Source organism: Epinephelus fuscoguttatus, linkage group LG17 (assembly GCF_011397635.1).
Source record: "Epinephelus fuscoguttatus linkage group LG17, E.fuscoguttatus.final_Chr_v1".
NCBI lineage: Eukaryota > Metazoa > Chordata > Actinopteri > Perciformes > Serranidae > Epinephelus > Epinephelus fuscoguttatus.
Window position 1 is genome coordinate 28911774 of NC_064768.1, and position 18589 is coordinate 28930362.

At 40.6% G+C, this 18589-nt stretch overlaps 1 protein-coding gene across 1 annotated transcript in view; it reads right to left on the reverse strand.

Moving 5' to 3' along the window:
- The window catches only part of vps50 (VPS50 EARP/GARPII complex subunit), a 139286-nt gene that overhangs the window by 95841 nt on the left and 24856 nt on the right, over nt 1-18589 (reverse strand). Inside the window, exons 5-9 of the mRNA XM_049602366.1 lie at nt 13860-13913; nt 7008-7078; nt 6419-6536; nt 4906-4941; nt 4393-4475 (exon numbers count right to left, since the gene is read on the reverse strand). Of these exons, the coding sequence (XP_049458323.1) occupies nt 4393-4475; nt 4906-4941; nt 6419-6536; nt 7008-7078; nt 13860-13913 (362 nt within the window). The remainder of the gene's footprint in view (nt 1-4392; nt 4476-4905; nt 4942-6418; nt 6537-7007; nt 7079-13859; nt 13914-18589) is intronic.

Below are 18589 nucleotides of genomic sequence, written 5' to 3' on the forward strand. Positions count from 1 at the left end.
TGAGGCACAATATCATAACTATAAGACTCCCATATCCATGTTGTATTTGTTTATTTGTCTTGCTTGTTTTTTTAGACTGGAGTTCATGTTTAACTTGGTCAGAGTCCAGAAAAGTGGAGTGGGTTTCACGTGACAACAGGTGTCTGTTGTCTGCTTCATGCAGAAAACATTTAGCTCAACAGAACAGGAATATTCACGCTTATTTCTTACATCTCTTACAATACTTTAGGTTTTAATATGCTACCCCGAGAAAATAATAATCTGTGATTAGTCTCTCTGTTTCCTGACTACTTAGTCCAGGAGCTTACATGAACATCCAATTAAACCCAAACACGTGGGAAGCAGATAATGACTAAAACAGTTTTGCTGGAGACATTACTGTCACCCAACGTAATTGGTGCTCATCATGAAAATGACTGTGCCTGCAAAATAACAAAATAAAAATGTTAAGCATCTTCTTTCTTCCAAGCACACAAGCACCAATGAAAAAAAAGTGATGTTAATGTCAAATAAAAAAAACAGACTAATGCACTGAGGTTCAGCTGAATTTTTCTGTGTGAAACCAAACCTGTCAGAGTGGGAAAGAAACAAAACAAAACAAACTGTCGTTCGGACCGATGCGACTGACCCGACTTTGAATAAGTCTCAAGATTCTGCTGTTGTTTTGAGTGCTGGGAGGCTTTTATGATCTCTAAAGTGCTGTAAGTAAACACAAATTCAAGTGACACACTACCACAGCTCATAAACACTGAGACCTTTTTAAAAATCTGCGCTGGTGCACTACCATGCAGCCTCCAAAAGAAAATAAACTCTAACCATAAATGGGAGGAGGAAGGTCGTAGTTCTGAATGAACTGGTGAACAGTTGAAGTCCTGTGCAGTCTGCGTAAAATTGTTTGTGTGTCTAAGACACAGAAATGAATGCAGCAGCCATCTGCCCTTCTTCCTACACTTTGCTCCTCTTGAAAGTGCAGCTGTCCTTCAAATAGATTATACACCTGAACAAGCTGCCTCCCTCAATACTTAGACAGCAATTAGCTGAAGTGGAGATCTGGAGGAAAGTCACCTAGAATAACCCACACACAATTTGTATGACAACAGGCGTGAAATAACAAGCATATTCTGAGCCAAACTAAAATTTGACACCATGTGATTTTTTTGTTGTTGTAGCAATACAACACTAACAAAGTGAAGAGTTTTGCAATTATGTAATTAAGGAGCTCTATATGATATTTAGAGCATTAATATAGCAACAAAACTTTTTGATATGTAAAGATTTAGTGGAGAAATGGCGTCCTGAACGAAGAATACAGTCACATTACCTTTGTGTGTGTGTGTTGCAATCTGAGCTTCTCTGTCAATTTGGCCATGTGTGCTTGTAGTGCAAGTGTGTGTATCCCACTGGTTAGCTAATCGCCACTGCTCTTCACTACACTCATACAGCAATTACTGCTGATACTCGGACAGCATCACCACAGAAGTGAGTACCCACCCTCTGACTTCACCTGGTTAACACCGCAAGCTCTGTCAGCACTGTTGACATTATTAGCACCATACACTGCTAGCCAGCTCAGCCACCTCCATGTTGAGAGCCGTGCGTAGGCAACCTCTGAAACAGAGACACGCTCTCTTTAAATCTCTGAAATCCTGATTTTGTGGAACAAAACTGAGATTATGAGCCTGTCCCAATGCCAACACTTCCCCTAAAAATACCCACTTGCACTTGGTTGTGCGCGTTCACGTTTAGGCTAGTGGTGTCCCAAAACAGAACTGAGGTACTGGAAGTGGTTTCCAACACTTAAAACCCGCCCTAGATTCCAAGGGAGCCACACTTTCAACTAAGTGGAAGATAAAATTTCCCAGAACACCTTGCGAAGTCAGCAACTTCGGCAATTTTTGGAAAACAATTTGTTACTGTACGATCGGAATGTAGGCTATACAAACAACAGATGGTTGGACTAGCGTAAACTCATCAGCAACTCGGTTGAACACAGCATCAAAATACTTACACAAATCGACTTACCCGAACAAAATCAATCAGAACTAGAAGACGTTGTAAGCTCCTCCTGTTTTCAGCATTTCTTCCTCGTTGATTTATCAGACAGAGAAGAATAAACATAGCACACGCCACAACACAAGCGCTGGAGCTGGCATGTTCAAACCTGAATGACTAACAGTATCTTGCGTCGCTACTACGCGTGACGTATGCCTGCACGTCGGTCACGCAGATTTGCATTAAGTGGTGTCTCATTTCTTTGGGAAAGATCTCTACCCTAATATTTCTCACTTCCCTCATCAAGGGTTATCTCGCAAACGAGGGCACTCAATGCAAGTGGAAGATTTATGTCAAGTCAGGATTTATTTCTAGAGCACATTTAAAACGACGGCAGTCGACCAAAGTGCTGCACATACAGAGTTAAAACGTCAATAATAAAAATAGAACAGATGTGGAAAACAACGATAAGAAAACAGAGCAAACATTAAAATAGCAATTTAAGAAAAAAGAAAAGATCATCTTGCTCAGGCTGAATGATACGCCAGGTGGAAGACAAAGGTTTTTAGGGAGGATTTAAATTTAAGGGGTAGAAATGGGATTGACATTTTCATTAACACTAGTCATGTACACTATTTTGTGGAGGTGAAGGTTGAGAGCTGCTAGATGACAGGCTAACATGCATTCATATTATGAATTTTATGTTTTGCAGAAAATCTCCCAAAATGGTCTTAAACCATGTATGGAGAGAAAAAAAATGCACACATATATTCTGTATCATAATTTATTACTATCATATTGTACAAAAGCTTCTCGTCCAAAGCTTCTCTTATTTCTGTGAGATTCACAAGACTATAGAAATGCTAAAGAAAACCTGACATCTTTGTTTTTCTGAGGCCACAGCAGAGTTCGCAGTTTATGAACACTGTGCTGACATGTGCGGGTCTAAAGCTTCCCATGTGGGCAGCCTGATGAAAACGGACCGAGACGGATCATGAAGCTGTGTAAGTGCCTTCTTGGGGAAACAATATTGACTTTTAAAGGGTTAGGGACAGAAGACAACGGAAGGGCAGACATGGAACAAAGCCTTCATGTAGGGCATTCAGCAGCGCATGGAAAAGCATGGCTACAAGGTTAAATCAAAGTGCAGCAGACCGGTAACTAGCTGCTTAGGGGACAGCAACACTGCAGTGAGGGCTCCTGGAATTTTGGGCAGAGAGCCAAAGTAGAATGTGCATGCTAACGTAAAGTGTGATAGATGTCTCATCAATGCACCCATGTTGAAAACTACTACATTCAGGAGGCGGTATTAGCATATTGCAGAGGAAAGCAAAGGTGAGAGGGCAATTGGATTTCTGTCCGTCTGCCATAGACACATCTGATGACCCATTCAGACCGCGTGTGAATACAATGATGGTAATAAAAAAAGTAAGTGCTTCTCTTTATGATGATCACAATCAGATTCCCTCATTGACAATGGGTGGTATCACTGGTGAAAAAACTGCTCTGCACATCAGAATCCCAGCACATCCAGGGAGTATTAACACGGACACACACCGCTATGAATGGTAAACTGATGACACTGTGCAAACAAAAGTGATATCAACAACAAGTGTGCAGCATGATACCATATTGATCACCATTTCTCAACAGTCATTCTGTCGCCAGCCAGGTGAAGCTTTTAAATGTAAAGCTGCAGGTGCACAGTGTCGTTTCAAAGGTCTGAATCTTCCAGAGAAACCGTGCCTTTACACGGAGCTCTGCTGACATGGGGCTCACCATTTTGTGACGCCAGTGCTTGCTCCACAAATAGACTTGACGCACAATCTGCTGCACGTGGCATAAAAGCAAAAACTACAGCTGGAACACCATGTATTTGTGTTGCACTGGCAAGTGTTGGGAGCAGCTGAAGACCTTCCCGCACACACCTCTGCACCAAATACTCTAGAAGGATGAAGCCAGCAATAACGTGCATCCTTGATCAATAAATGATCGATGAAGAAAAAGGGGCACTGTGACACCCACCTCCTGACACAAATTGAGCACAATTACACACAATATCAAAGGGACAGAGATGATTGCAAAGCTTGCATTGATTCGCATACACACAGAATCTTCGATATACCCTATAATTTGAAAACCCACTCTTATCTTACATAGGAGAGAGAGAAGGAGTGGCAACAAATGGTTAAAAACATCCTTGTGTACTCCTGAGAGTTCACACGGTTCTGTCTGTATGGCATGACTACCTTTCAATCCAACAACTACTTTAAAAGTTAGAAGTTTCACAACAGGAAATAAGTGATCAGAAAATGTTCCTCCACCCATAGAAAATGAAGTCCATGCTGCTCGTATGTGGATACAATCAAATATCATTCTATCAATGTGCTCATACTGTACCTGATGCAGCTGTAGTGTTTGAAGGTGCTGGCAGCCTTCTGACATTCCAGACAGAGCTGGATTGCACCTGGATAGTCTTCCTCCTAAAAACACAGAGAGGTAAAGTCATTTAATGTACGTTTCACGTACAATAAACAGTATTGTATAGTCTGCAAACAAATTATAAATACCAAACATATCAACAGTAAATTCTGGATTATGACGGCGACACGTGTGATTTCTTCTGTGCAAATGATTGATACAGCGGATACTGTGTGGATAACGGATTGGATTACATTCAGTGGTAGTCAAATCCATTCCATGTGCTACAGCTGACCTTCATAACAGATCGGCATTTGTGGGACTGTCTCGTGTTTGTGTGGGTTTGGCTTTCAATGCAGAATCCCCGCTGATGTTTGACCTTTCAAGTCGATTACAAACATATCTTTGCGTGTGTGTGTATATGCGCGCGTGTGTGTGTGTGTGTGTGTGTGTGTGTGTGTGTGTGTGTGTGTGTAGAAGGGTTGAAAATACCTCAAGCATCTCGCTGAGTCTTACATCTGTTCTTTGCTGTGAGGGTAAGAATGACGAGAAGAAGACATGAATACAGCATAAAATCACTAACAGGCCATTACACTGGTGATCAAAGCAAATAAGCAAATCATTGAAACAGAGTATGTTCCATTAACTTACATATTTAAATCATGTGCAGATGCAATGAGTGTTGTGTAGACTACAGTAATTCATTTCCCAAAAGTCACACAGTGTGTTTGGAATGGTTTATAACAGATGGCTGCCTCGGTGTTGCACATTGTTTTGTCTTGTTTTGACGCCACACATTACAATGACGTCTTCACATCTGTCTTTATGTGTCTTCATTGTACACTGCGCATTTTTTTATTGTTTATGCTGTAAAACTTTTGCACATCCTCTAGATCATATCTTTGCACATTTCTGCCTAGCTCTTTCATTTTAAACACTTGCATTGTGCATATTTTTAAACAGTATTTTTAAAACATTTTCAGCAAACAGTGATTTTAGTGATGTAATTTTTTCTCTCTGAACATACTGGTACCAGCTGCACTTTCTCACTGTCTCTTAATGTTGATATTTACTGCAGTCATTCTGCTGTTCTTTGCTACGAACCAAAAAAAGAGTCGTCGTCATTGTCATTTTATAGCCTTGTCCTACTAAATAATTAAATTTTTTTTCCTGTAGTGTCAGTTTTTGTCTGTGGTATCATAAAAGGTATCAAATACCGATATGTTTCAAGGTGTCGTATCAAAGTTAGAAATTCAAGTATCATGACAACACGATACCATTCACATCGTAACCAAAACTGGCACCTGGAATTTGGTACTGGCACCCAAAGGTACCTTTTTTCGCTACTTTATTTTCTCTGTAATAAATAAAATGTAGCTCCAGGGGTGACATAGCAGACTAAAAAGCAATTCTGCTCCTCCGCTCTTTTCTCATCACACATAGAGCTCATCTTCTGTCGCTTCTCATTTTGATTCTGGATATTTCAGACAGAAACAGCTCGGGGTAAAGTCTTACAGTAGGAAGGTCAGATTCCGAATGTGAGCCAAAATAACACTGAAGAAAATCAAAAATTTCCCTCATGACTACAGTTAAAATACATAATGTTGCAGGTTAGAAATTTGTATTACATCAGCCATAACTGCAAAAAAGTAGTACAGAAATGTGAGTAAAGAAAGGTGTGTTAATTATAATACCAAGACCATGGCCAAGACAATTACACAGGAAATTCAAAGGACAGCTTGTAGGCAGCTGTCTGAGTGTTATGCAGCTTTTATTATATTAAAGAGGCAGCACACTAGATGCTGGAAGAATCTGTGTAGGGCATGGAGGTCATGCTGAAAGGTACTGATTTAGTTTTGTAACCAAATCAGAACAAGAATCCATGCAGCACCCAATAAAAAGCACAGTTACTTGGGACTGACAGAGGTCAGGGTCAACTGTGAACCAGACTGGTATTTCTCAGGGTGGTAGGACGAAACATGCTGTTGTTATGTGTAAACTTCACCAGCGTCTTGATGGTCCTCAGTGACTTCAGCAGGCCTGTCAGCAGTTGTCGACGCCTCTGATTGGCCAACAGCCCCAAGCTGGCTTCTGTGAATCCCTCCTTTGCCACACTTAGTTGCCTTCACAAGACATCACGGTACAGAGTGAATACACCATCATCACAGGTTAATGCTGCTGTTACTTAGCTGGCAATAAACATGACAATAGCTGTAATACGTTACACCAGAAGCCTGTTTTACTGAAACTTGCCTATTTACTGTTACTGTACTGTCTACTGTAACTTGTAGGAACACTAAAACATTTCTTTTCACCCACAATAGCATAATAAATAGCCTACTGAAGACAGAAATAACATACTGTGCAGAGTATCGTGTAAAGTGGCATGTTTTAGATTCCTTTTTTATTTCAAGGGCAAACAAGACAGAATCATTTGTCATGTGTGACCATATTAACAGACTGAGACTATATGAAGGGAAGGAACGTTATCACGGCTATGAGGAAGGCACTTAGTATGCAGATGTAGTTTGAATGGGCTATTTCAGCAGCTTCTTCATTTAGTGAATAGACGGTATGTGATGGAACACCATTACCTCCTTGCATTAGTGCAAATGACCGCTGCCAGCTGCAGGTTGGTCTGTAACGCCGTCACTCGCTCCAGTTCCTGTGAATGACAAAGTCAGTGGTAAAAATTACTGATTATCATTATTATTAAAATACAGTTATCTCTAAACACTAGAACATTTCAAAGTTAGTGTTTCAGATCCAGAGGAATTATTTACTGCTGAAGTTTCTATCTAGTGCTTAGAGAGCCGTATGATAATGCTGTGGGCTTGTAAAATCTGTGGGACACAAAGATATTGTTGGGTTGGTTCACTGATGGTGTCGTCAGTGAAATATGCCTGTAATAATAATGCCATTTACCCAGCAAATCACTTCCCCCACTAAGTACTTTATAGACATGAACAACAATGCAACAGCGAGATGCATCCTGCTGTGAGCGTTTTATGAAGACAGATATTATAGATGATGTCATTATAGTAAGGCATGCATCATCGGTGCAAATAACACACAGAAGAAACAGAAAAGCTTCCTTTCTTCGGAGCTTTGACATTTAGAAAAAGGATCAATGAGCACTCTGCTCTGAGAGTTGAGTTATTATGCCACTTCAGTGACCTCTGTGGAGCACAAACACTCCCTCAGCCAAGAGCAGGACCCAGGGACAAGTCGCGTCGCTGTTATATTTTCGACTTTTTCTCTCCCCCTCTTGGTTCTTATTTTCCTGATCTGCCAGATGCCATGCCTGAGGTGGGAGATGGTTATTCTTTGATCTTGTTTTGTAGTGCAGCATCATCCCTATGCAAAAGAAGTCCAGTGCTCACAAACATCCACATAACACCGTCAGAAATGCAACCTTTTACCAACAGAATACAGTCTGGGGAAATTAATTGTAAAACAGTAATTAAATCAACAACAACAGAATCAAAGTGGTGCTTCAGCTGTGGATACAAGATCAATGATTCCAGTCAAAGCAATCTGGCCTTATGATCTTGGGCGTTGACAAAGACCTTGACAAGTCCTCAGAACAGTTTTACAAGGGTTGATTCAGTAACTGGGTTTTTCTCTGAGGGGACACGTACTGTGCTACTCTTAGGCTTAAAACTCATGATCTACAACACTGGGAACAGAGTTGGTTTCATGAAAATGTTTAACAAAGCTAGAACTTTATTGGCAGAAGTATCTATCAACTGTTTATAGCTTAATTTACTTTTTGATTATAGTTTATCATTATGCTATCACAAACCCTGAGGCGTACAAACACTCTCCTGTTTGTACGCTAAATATGAAGCTACAGTTAGCAGCTTGTTAGCTTAGCTTAGCATACAGACTGGAAAAAGGGAAACAGCTAGCCTGGCTCTGTCCGAAGGTAACAAAATCCACCTGCCAACATCTCAGATTTCACTTCTAACACCTTATATCTCATTTTTTAAAATTCCGACAAAAACCAAACCCCATTAAACCACCACGTCATTTTAACACTTTGCTTTCACAGTTCATGCACTTGCAACAAGTGAACAGAGTCAGGATATATAGACATGGACAACATGTCAGCTTCCCAGAAGTGAGGCCAGAAAATCTCAATCACCTTCCAGTGGTTGGCTGCAACATAGGTCATAAACCCCGCCGCCTCCTCTTTAGCAGAAGGGACATGAGTCAAACTAAAGGATCAAAGAACACGCCAAACAAATTTTTATTTAAATAATAATAAATATAAATGAATCATATTTTCTGTCATTTTAGGTAGTCCTCACGCTGATGTATGGCCAAGTGTTCATTTTCTAATAAGTTGGGTTATTTGATGCTATAAAAAGGAGGTTTGACGCCATGATTGACAACTGTGTGAGCCAATCGGTGGCACTGCTCGCAACTGGTCAGACGGGCGTATGGACGGGAACTTGACACAGCAGAGATCGCTACTGCACAGATTCTGGCTCTAAATGACGTCAACAGTGCAAGATGGCAGTTGCCATATCTAGGATATTTTTGGCTTCATTTTTAAACAGTGGGCGGAAGTGGAGATGCGTCATCCATCTTTATATACATTGGTCTGGACATAATCTAACCCTCACATTCATGCTTTTGCAAATTAAATACTACCCAGACAACTGAGAGCAACAACTGTCCATAAATACTTTACATGCATAGAACACAGTTGCCTTTCTTAAATAAGCTCATACGCACTGGTTAGAGGAGTTAATTAATACATGAAGGTACCACAGTGGCCTTTGTACACTCGAACACACATTAAAATGTGTCCTCAGAAAATGCCCTTGCGCTCGCAGCAACGGGGGGCTGGCTGCGACTGGGCTGACTCACCAGGTCTAGCTAAGAAATAATTCAGTGGCTGAATCCAGCTGATTCACACACTGGGAGCAGTGTCGCCACATCTTTATCACTCACTCTGCTACAACTGTAAAACTCTACTATGTCTAAACACAGCAATAGTATGAAATTCACTAAACAGTTCACAGTAAAGGTGACCAAGCTGCACAGGCATCATTCTCACAGCAAAATCCCAAACTCCTGACTTCTTCAATATCTATCAATCAATGATCTAGATTATCAAAACAAAGCACTGATTGTTTCATTCAGATAAACAGTCAGTAACAGTTTGTGTAGTTGGCCAAGTAAGGGGTCATCTCCTTCCTGTATCCCAATAGGAACTTTTCTTTCGCTTCACCAAACGAACACACACACAGTCTGGCTCTCACTCTTTGCCCCTTGTTATGCCACCCACTATCAATACACAGGTAATACAGTACACAGCAGTTGTGCAAACACTCAGACCATGATGTAATATAGAAACACTCACGCATTCAGTTATGCTCACATATCCACACAGGAAGAGACCTAACAGCCTGAATACACACATTCAGCTTCAAACAGAATCACACACTCAGACAAACGCGCTGAACATGCTGAGTGCTCAGTATGTAGCCTGAGGCTCCAATTTGTTGTTATACCACCGCTCTGAGCCGTCTATCCTGTCTATTAGCTACAGTTAACCTGACAGACGGAGGGCTAAATCAGCTTGTGAACCTGTGTACCTGTGTACCTGTAACTGTGCACAGTGGTGGACTCTGGCAACTGTTCAATTAGTTTTAAGTCGATAAAAGAGGTTAAAGAGCTGGTATGCACAACTGGGATGACCTTAAAAAGCAATGTGTGTACAGTGGATCTATATGTACTGTACACATACAAGAAAGGTGAGCCGATTCCACCATAATGAAAATATACAACAGAACTCCTACGATGTCCACAAACACAGGCGCTGGTGTGGGAAGTGAAGGTCAAAGAGGAGGAGATCTTCAGTCACAAGGGGTTTTATTCCAGGGTTCTTTATTCATATATTCATAAGAGGTCCTGCCCGCGACCCTTTGGGACATTGACTATGCACTGGCTCCCTGTTGCCCATTCTGCCTTTACATTCTAATGATGCTGCTGTTTGGGCCATGCCCTTATCATTTATTTGCATTAAAGTGAATGAAAAACAAAGTTAAATTACATCTAGGGCATACAAGAGCAATGACTCACAGATGGAGTTAAAGGAATACTTCACAAACACAAAATGACCATTTGAATATCAATTGCTCATCCTGTTACCTTTAGTTTGTGAATAAACTTTGTTGTTCTTGAATGCCTCCACGGTAAGCGAAGGCTCCAAAATCGGCGGACATTCTTGATTAACTGAAGTCACGGAGGTCTGTGTTTAACAACAGCAAAATTCTGTCAAGTGCGTGCGTCTGAACTCTGCTCATGCATTCCACTGAGCAGAGTTCAAACACATGCGTTTGCCCAGGCGCACACTCATCCATGAGTGAGACTAATTATGCGGAAGTGTCTTTAATGTAAGGTTTTAGTGAAAATGCATGATAAGATTTGATAATACTGCATGAGCTGTCTGAGAGTTTTTAAAAGGATGTTCTGATTTAGTTTTGCTGTTAAAAAATGCAAGAAATTCAAATTCATCAAAACAATGTACCAAAGTATGAGTAACTGTACTTATTCCTTTAACATTTTTTTTGCACATAATACATTTTTGTCTCCACATTCCCACACTGTTACTTCAAAGGTATGTGACCATACCCTCACACCTCCACACATTTTTACAACCCTCTGACCCCAATGTAATTGTCAGGTACGACCACCAAATTACTAATCTCTTTCAAAGGAGGCAACTAGGAAACACAAAGAAAGGTAACAGCAGTAACAGTAATGAATTAATGTTTCCAGTGCATGGCTGATAATTGAATTTCTGTCCAAGTTCCTTTCCTATGGTGTTGAGTGACCTCGTCAGGGCTACCTGGTGCAAATTCATCACAACATGGACTCACTGAAGGCAATCTTTCTTTCCTGAGAAGTCGAAGGGTCATGCAGTTGGCCACTCTATTCTAACCATAGACTGTATATAAAGATGGGCGGCTTGACAGCTCCCTTAAAGAGAAGCCATTACATTTTTATCGCCTCCTGTTGGCTGGCTGCAGTTTAGGTCATGAACCCCACCCCCAGCGTACATATCACATAAACTTTTCCAAAGGTTTTCTGATAAGGTTGGCTTTACTTTGTTATTCGATGCTATAAAAAGGGGTGTGACAACATGATTGACAGCTGTGATTGGCTGATACTGCAGCACCACTCCCCCAATATAGTGCATAGACTTTGGCTCCAAATGAGGTCACCAGAGCATGATGGCAGTGCCTACATCCAGGACTTTTGGCTTCATTTTGGTACAGTGGGAGGAAGTGGAGATGCATCGTCCATCTTGATAAACACTCTATGATTCTAACATGTTTCTTTTTACTTGGAGAGATAAGAGAGGGCAGTTATTTTAAATCAGCACACTACTTGTTTTATTGATCCAGCAGGTCAACAGAATCTCGCCTTGAACTGATGAGAAGTACTGTTACATCTGTCAACTTCAGAGCACCAAATTCAAATGTACAGCACAGGTACAGTACAGCACCTGAAGAATATACAGCTCTAATTAGTAATCAACAGTTATAAATGAATCATTGAAAATGGCTCTGGCCTCCATGTAACCTCCCACAGAGGAAAGCCCAATCACACTTTCAACCCCTTCCGAGTGCATCGCTCGGGAGCAGCAACAGTGATCAGACACAGGCCCCAGCAGAAGAAAGATTAGTCACTACATAGCTATGACTCACATCAGACACTTTGCAAGCCATCATTTCAGGCGCTGAGGCATGAGTGTGTGTTTGCACGATTTATGTGTCCACCGATGTGTTATACACAGTGAACAAGCACTGGGGAGAAGTGGCTTTGTGCCCTGTGGCTGTGTTTCTGCAGAAGTGTGCATTTCTGTGTACATGTTTGATAAAATATCACACAGAGGAGATAAGAGGCCTTGGGAGAGAAAAAATGGTGGCGAAAATAGTCGGTGGAAAAGCGATGAAACCTCATATAAAAGGAGGCACAAAGAACAGAAGATGTTGGGTTTAGTAAAGTATCACTGCTAGGAAATAATGTGGTGAAACCCTGTCTTCCTTTTCGTGACATTAATGCAGTGAATGTAGAAACTCAAGTGCTCTCTGAACTCCAGAGGGCATTCGTAGACCAAGTGAAAGAGGGCTGAGACGGGTCAATGGAAATGCCCCCGAAATCCCTGGCAACTTCCGCTAACAAGCCCTGCAGTCATCTTGCCTCTGCAGAGTCTCATGGAGGGTCATAGAAATAATGATCAATTTGCTATTCATAGACTGACCTTCAGAAGGCTTAACAATGATGGTAATTTCACTGCAACTTCACGACACGCCAGATTTGTTAGAGCTGTCAGTCATCTGCTGTGCCTTGCTGGGATCAAAGCTTCACTGACTAAACACAAATTCTATCAAACTTCAAAAGTGATATATCTGATGGGACTGGTGAAGTTTGATTGCTTGATTAAATAAATCAAAAGACCAACTCCTCCAATTAATCCAAGACACACACTCGCGCACAAATATACACATTTAGGCTAACACAAATATTTGATCTCCCGGTAAAACACTTTTATTTTGAAGTCCACTTGCAAAGCCACAAATCACATTCAATGTGCACAGACATGTACACAATGCTGGCCTCTGCTGCTGCACCAGCGTCTGTATAGAGTTGATAACTAAGATCGTTAAACCTCCAAAAAAGGTAATTTCTCTCCCTTTCTATGTGGCAGTGGGTTCAAACTACTCTTAGCTCATGTTTTTAAAAGGGTCAAGAATGTTGCTGTCGCTGCGAGGTTCATTTCTAAACAGGATGAGACTGCATCTGTTCACTACCCTCAAATGAATCAGATGAATAAAACCAGTTACAAAAACCATTCCGACTCATCGTTATAGCCAACGTGGTCTCCTATAATTTCTCGTCTCTACTGGCTCGGAACAAAAATAGACTTAATATCTTCTTACTTGATTCAAAGAAATCCTCTCTCTCTCCCTCTCACACACACACACACACACACACACACACACACACACACACACAGGTTCATTTCAGTTCACTGCAACTTCACCAGGCGATCAAAAGAAGGGATTTCATGGACTTAGTTTAAATTCACATCCTGACTATGTTCTGAATCAAAAACCTAGATTATTGCCCCCTTTTTCTTATCCATGGATGGAGTAAAATTTCCTATTACCATGGTTACAGAAATTCTACGTTATCTCGTTGGCAGCTGACAGCTGAAAAAGGAACACATCCACTGACACCCTGATACCATCAAAATAACCTGACGTCCAGTCATAACAAGTAGAAGAGATCAATAGAAAAGATGCCAATCCCAAAAAACAAACAAACAAAAAAAAGGGCCAAATATAACTGACTGTTTTTTTAAGATGAGCGGATGGGCCATGGTTGTTTCATATGGTCGTGAGGTGACACTGGAAACTTACCTTGACATAAGAAGGCTGTTTCTCCAGAATGAGATCAGCGACCTTTTTAGAAACCTACAGAGAGGTAGAGAAAGAGAGAGAGAAGGGAAAAAAAGATCAGAGTTGGAACATTTTTTTTTTTTAAAAAGTGAAAGGACATTTTGATGTTCTACCCAAATGTCACCCCACAGAAACAGTTCGGGCAGCACAATCTTGCTGTCAAGGATGGAGCCAGAATTACAATCACTGATGTCTGTATCTAAAGCGTAGTATATCCAAAGCCTTTTAAAAGAGCGTCTTCCTTTCTCTGTTTCATTTCAGTCAGTGTCTCTCTCAATAGCATTACTCGTGCTTCTCTCAGAGACGTCTCTGTTCTCTCTTTTCCCATTGTTTTCTAATGTTCTCTGGTCTTTTTTGTGCCTTCAACCAATCTGACTCACATCTGAAGTGAAACTGTGATTATCTAAAGCTAACACTGAAGGACCCTACAAACAAGGTCTTATAGATTGGAGTGGGAGCTCTGGTTAACTCTTACTGCCGACTCTCATAAAATACTTTTAGCACATTAAAGCATTGTAAGCTGTCTGTAGTCCCATACAACTATTGATATGTTGTGTCATTAGACTTTTCCTGCCTGGTAGAGCTGTGTATTGTTTGAAAACATTAAGATACCAGTACCCTGAAAGTGATATCGATAAAAATACTTCAGTTGATACCTTTTTTTTTCTCTACTTCATTTGAAACCTATCATGTGACTGAAATTATTCAGTTGTGTAAAATGCCATCAGGCATCACAGGCGTGTAGTATAACCCTACTTTCGAACATTTTGGTTGAATCTCAGTGCGCTGAACAGCCTACTTTGGTAAATACATCGCACTCTACTTCACCACACCACACACTGTATGGGTTGTGGCTGCTGCAGTAGTGATTGGCTGCAAGAAAAACCCAACAAATCCTCGTTACAAGACCTCGTTACAAAAAGGATCGACTGCATGTATTGTTTCACTGAAGGTTTCGAAACTAATTGGTACTCCCTCCACTTTGTAAGGCAGGTTTCTAAAATGAATTTGTAGTCTCAAAATCCAAGCTGAATTATCCCTGATGGCATCACTGTGACATCATCAGGGTTATTTTTCTTAAACTGGTGAGGTGCTGCATCAAAACAATATCCCCACAGTTACAGGGAGGGATATCTTGTTTTTTAAAAAGTAGGCTACATTCTCATGCATGTTCAGTAAGTGCCAATTTCTATAACTCATGGGCCATGTCAATTACAAAAAAAACAATTGATTTTAATATCAAAGTGAAGGGTGTATGAAGCTCAAATGTTTCAAAAATTAATACAAATACATGAGCTGGAAATCAGTGTGCTGTTTGTTATGATGACAGAAGGAAAAACACTTGTCCAGTGGATGTAACCAATCATCTTTTTCCCCACTCAGTGAGTTTATTACAATAGTGAGAAGGTGTTCATATCTGCTAGTATGCAGTAGACCAGGTTAGGGGAGGGGATGACTTTACAAGATGGTCGCCGACTAGAGACCTTAACAGACAGAGACAGAGCGCAGCACATCATACTGTAAAAACCATGTCCACCAGACGGGAAACCAATCTGTGTCGCAACATGGAACCAAGGACTGAAACACTGACAAAATGCCTTTAGCTAGCTGAAAACCTTAGATTTCAGCATGACAAAGGGATATTTTAGCACCCTTAGTCCACAAAGAGAAAAATGTTGACAAGCTCAATATTGTCAGTCTCAGTGTCTCTTCTCTTTACCTTGCTTTTCTTGGAGAAATGATCCCACTGTGTGGCCAGAAGTGAAATACTTCGATATCTACAAGTGCTTCATTGAACCAGCTAAGATCATCATTAAACCAAACCAAGATCAAAACCAGGCATTACATATCTCAGTTAGCTTCAACTTCTACACGGTGTCCGGCCAAATTAGCAAAGTTCACTCAATCATCTTCTGTAACCTCTTATGAATTATTGTCCCTTCTGGTGTCTGGTTACTTTATATGGCAAATGCAGTTCAACTGAAACTGTTCATGCCACAGGTTTCCAGTGTCTGCGTCTTTTACCATTCAAATGCATAAATGAGATGGTCACCGAGAAGAATATATTCAGTACTTTTCAGAAGAAGTTTAAGAAATCAGACGAGGAAGTGGCGAACAAAAAAACAATGCATATTTGTGTTAAAGAAGCTCAAGACAGACATTCAACCATTAACAGAGCTGCTCTCAAAATTAGGCCATAATGCCACCTATTGGCAACCCACTGACTAGAACAAACCTTTTTAACAGAAGTGAAATAGTCTTCTTAATACATAATGAAAACCCATGAGTAACCAAAATCTCCCACCTGAGCCACAAGGCCAAAGACATTAGCTCTCAGCTCTTACTCACATATACAAATGGAGGCTAATTGTTCACAGACTGGGTTGCAAAGCAGTGATGGAGTGCATGCAATATTTAACAGATGGGGGTAAATGTTGCCCAAAACAAGTGACTGGCAATGAATGATCATCAACATAGACCCACAGTAAGACAATGAATGTAATTTTTCTCATTAGGGACACTGACATGCCATGAGGGAGTAAAAAATGAGGGAAGTCATGGGAGAAGACAGATACCTTATGCAGACTACACTCCTCAGCTCATACACATCGTCTATTAGAGTGAAAAAGCTAACGAACACAAGCATTGATAACACAGATTATACATGTTTGGACAGTTTGCTCATTAGCAGGAAGGCTGTAGATATTTGTTAGGCTTTAATAAATGTGTCTGAATAAGAACACATTTGCTACTTTTGCAAGTGTTTACTGAGATGTATGAGGCAATTAGAGCTAAATTAGCTGGTGCTAATTAGGGCTGGTAGCAGTGAAAAGTCTAAAGCAGTGTAGCAGTGAAGGTCAGTCCTACTGATGACGAGAGCTGCGCACTGAGACAGCGTAAACTCAACAGTGAAGGTTTCCACTGGTAACACAGAGCAATATAACCCCTATTCACTTTGAAGCTGTGTGTGTGTGTGTGTATCTTTTTTTCATGCAACGATGTCATCTCTCTATTTTCATTCACACATACACCCCACCTGAAACTTCCTCTGCACAGTAGGGCATCGTTTCAGCCTGACTGAAACACAAGGAGGAATTTGGCAGCCATTCAGGGTTTAGGCAAAGGTTGCATAAGCCTTACTAACTTTTAAAAGAAGCTGAGCGGTGAGAGAGATTTCATTATTGCTGCAGGAGGGATAGTCATCTCTAGCTTTCAAGTTTCATTAAAAATTGAATATGTTCACACGAGTTATCAGCATCGCCTCCTCTGACATCTCTGCAGCCAACATTTCTGTGAAGAGAGTCACTTTGAGGTTGATAGGAAGGCAAAATGTTGTGAAACTGCTGTTGAGTTGTACCTTCAAAGGCAGTAAGCACTTGTGAACTATTATTAGGATGTGGTTGATGTTCTAGAAATGCTACTGATAACAGTACAGTAAAGGGCTCAACAGTAAGGGCCGACAAAAACCAAGCTGATATTCGGCCGTTGGTCAATATCGGACTGTCGCTGAGTGTCTGTTATCCTAGTTTTTGCGGTGTGTCCCACACCTTTGGTACTATTCAGCCCTTGTTGCCTGTTTTTCGGCTGGTTTTGGCGTTTTAAATCGCCATCGGAGCCCGCTGGTGAGTGAAATCACTCTGAATGGCAGTTCAGCTCAGCACACGAGAAGAGAAACGGAAGTAAGAAAAGAAAACAAACCATTAAAGTCAAAATATGTGAGATTGAAACAAACTTGATTCATGAGGTAAGATTATTTTTTAGCCATTGAGCTCTTTAGCAGAAACTCTGTAAATTGTTTGTGTTATTGTTCACTGGCGTACAGTAAATATCATTTGTTCTTTCAACATCGGGTTGTGCTGTTAGTGTGCTAACTAGCTAACTAGCGAAGCGGTCTTCAGGTTTTCCTTTTTGAATGTCAAATTCAGACTACCGCCATCTGCTGCTATGGAGAGTTATTTCCTCTCACACAGGTGCAGAACATACATGCTAGTTGGCCGCTAGCTGTAATTGTTGCGGTGTGTTCAAGTGCAACGTTGGTTTGGTGTATCTGGGTTTTAACGAATGCCAGTGCCAATCATTTTGAAAAATTGGCAACTAATTCTTGGCCTTTGGTTGCCATCAGTGGCAACCCCATTTTAACATGTAAAAAATAAGGACAACAACGGGCACAAAATGCACCCCAAAATGAATAATTTTTCAATTTTCGCTGCATTAGTGATGTTTAAGTATTGCTTTCACAGTCAGAACTAGAACCAGAAAATGCTGCACGAGTGTTTGTGCATTTACTCGCATGTATGCTATTCCTGGAATGTCATACACCAGGAATTAAGGATAGACACGTTAACTGATAACACTTAAGATTTAAGTTCTGTAAAGTATGAGATAAAACAGAAAATACAAAGATTTTTGTTTAGTTCCTGTAATAAAGCTTTTGCATTTTCGCGTCAGCCACAATAAGTCTCATACAGGCTTGGCACATGCCACTGTTAACCCGGATTTCATTTCTACTCAAACAATCAATTTCAATGTACATAAATAATTTAAGTTTGATTGTATAACAATTAAATTTAAGTGCAGTCTACTAATTCAAAGTAGAATAAACTTACATTCGAAAGTAATGCCATGAATGAGTAACTTTAAGTTACGTGAGATGGAATTTTTAAGTTTTGGTCATGACCACGCCTCTTACA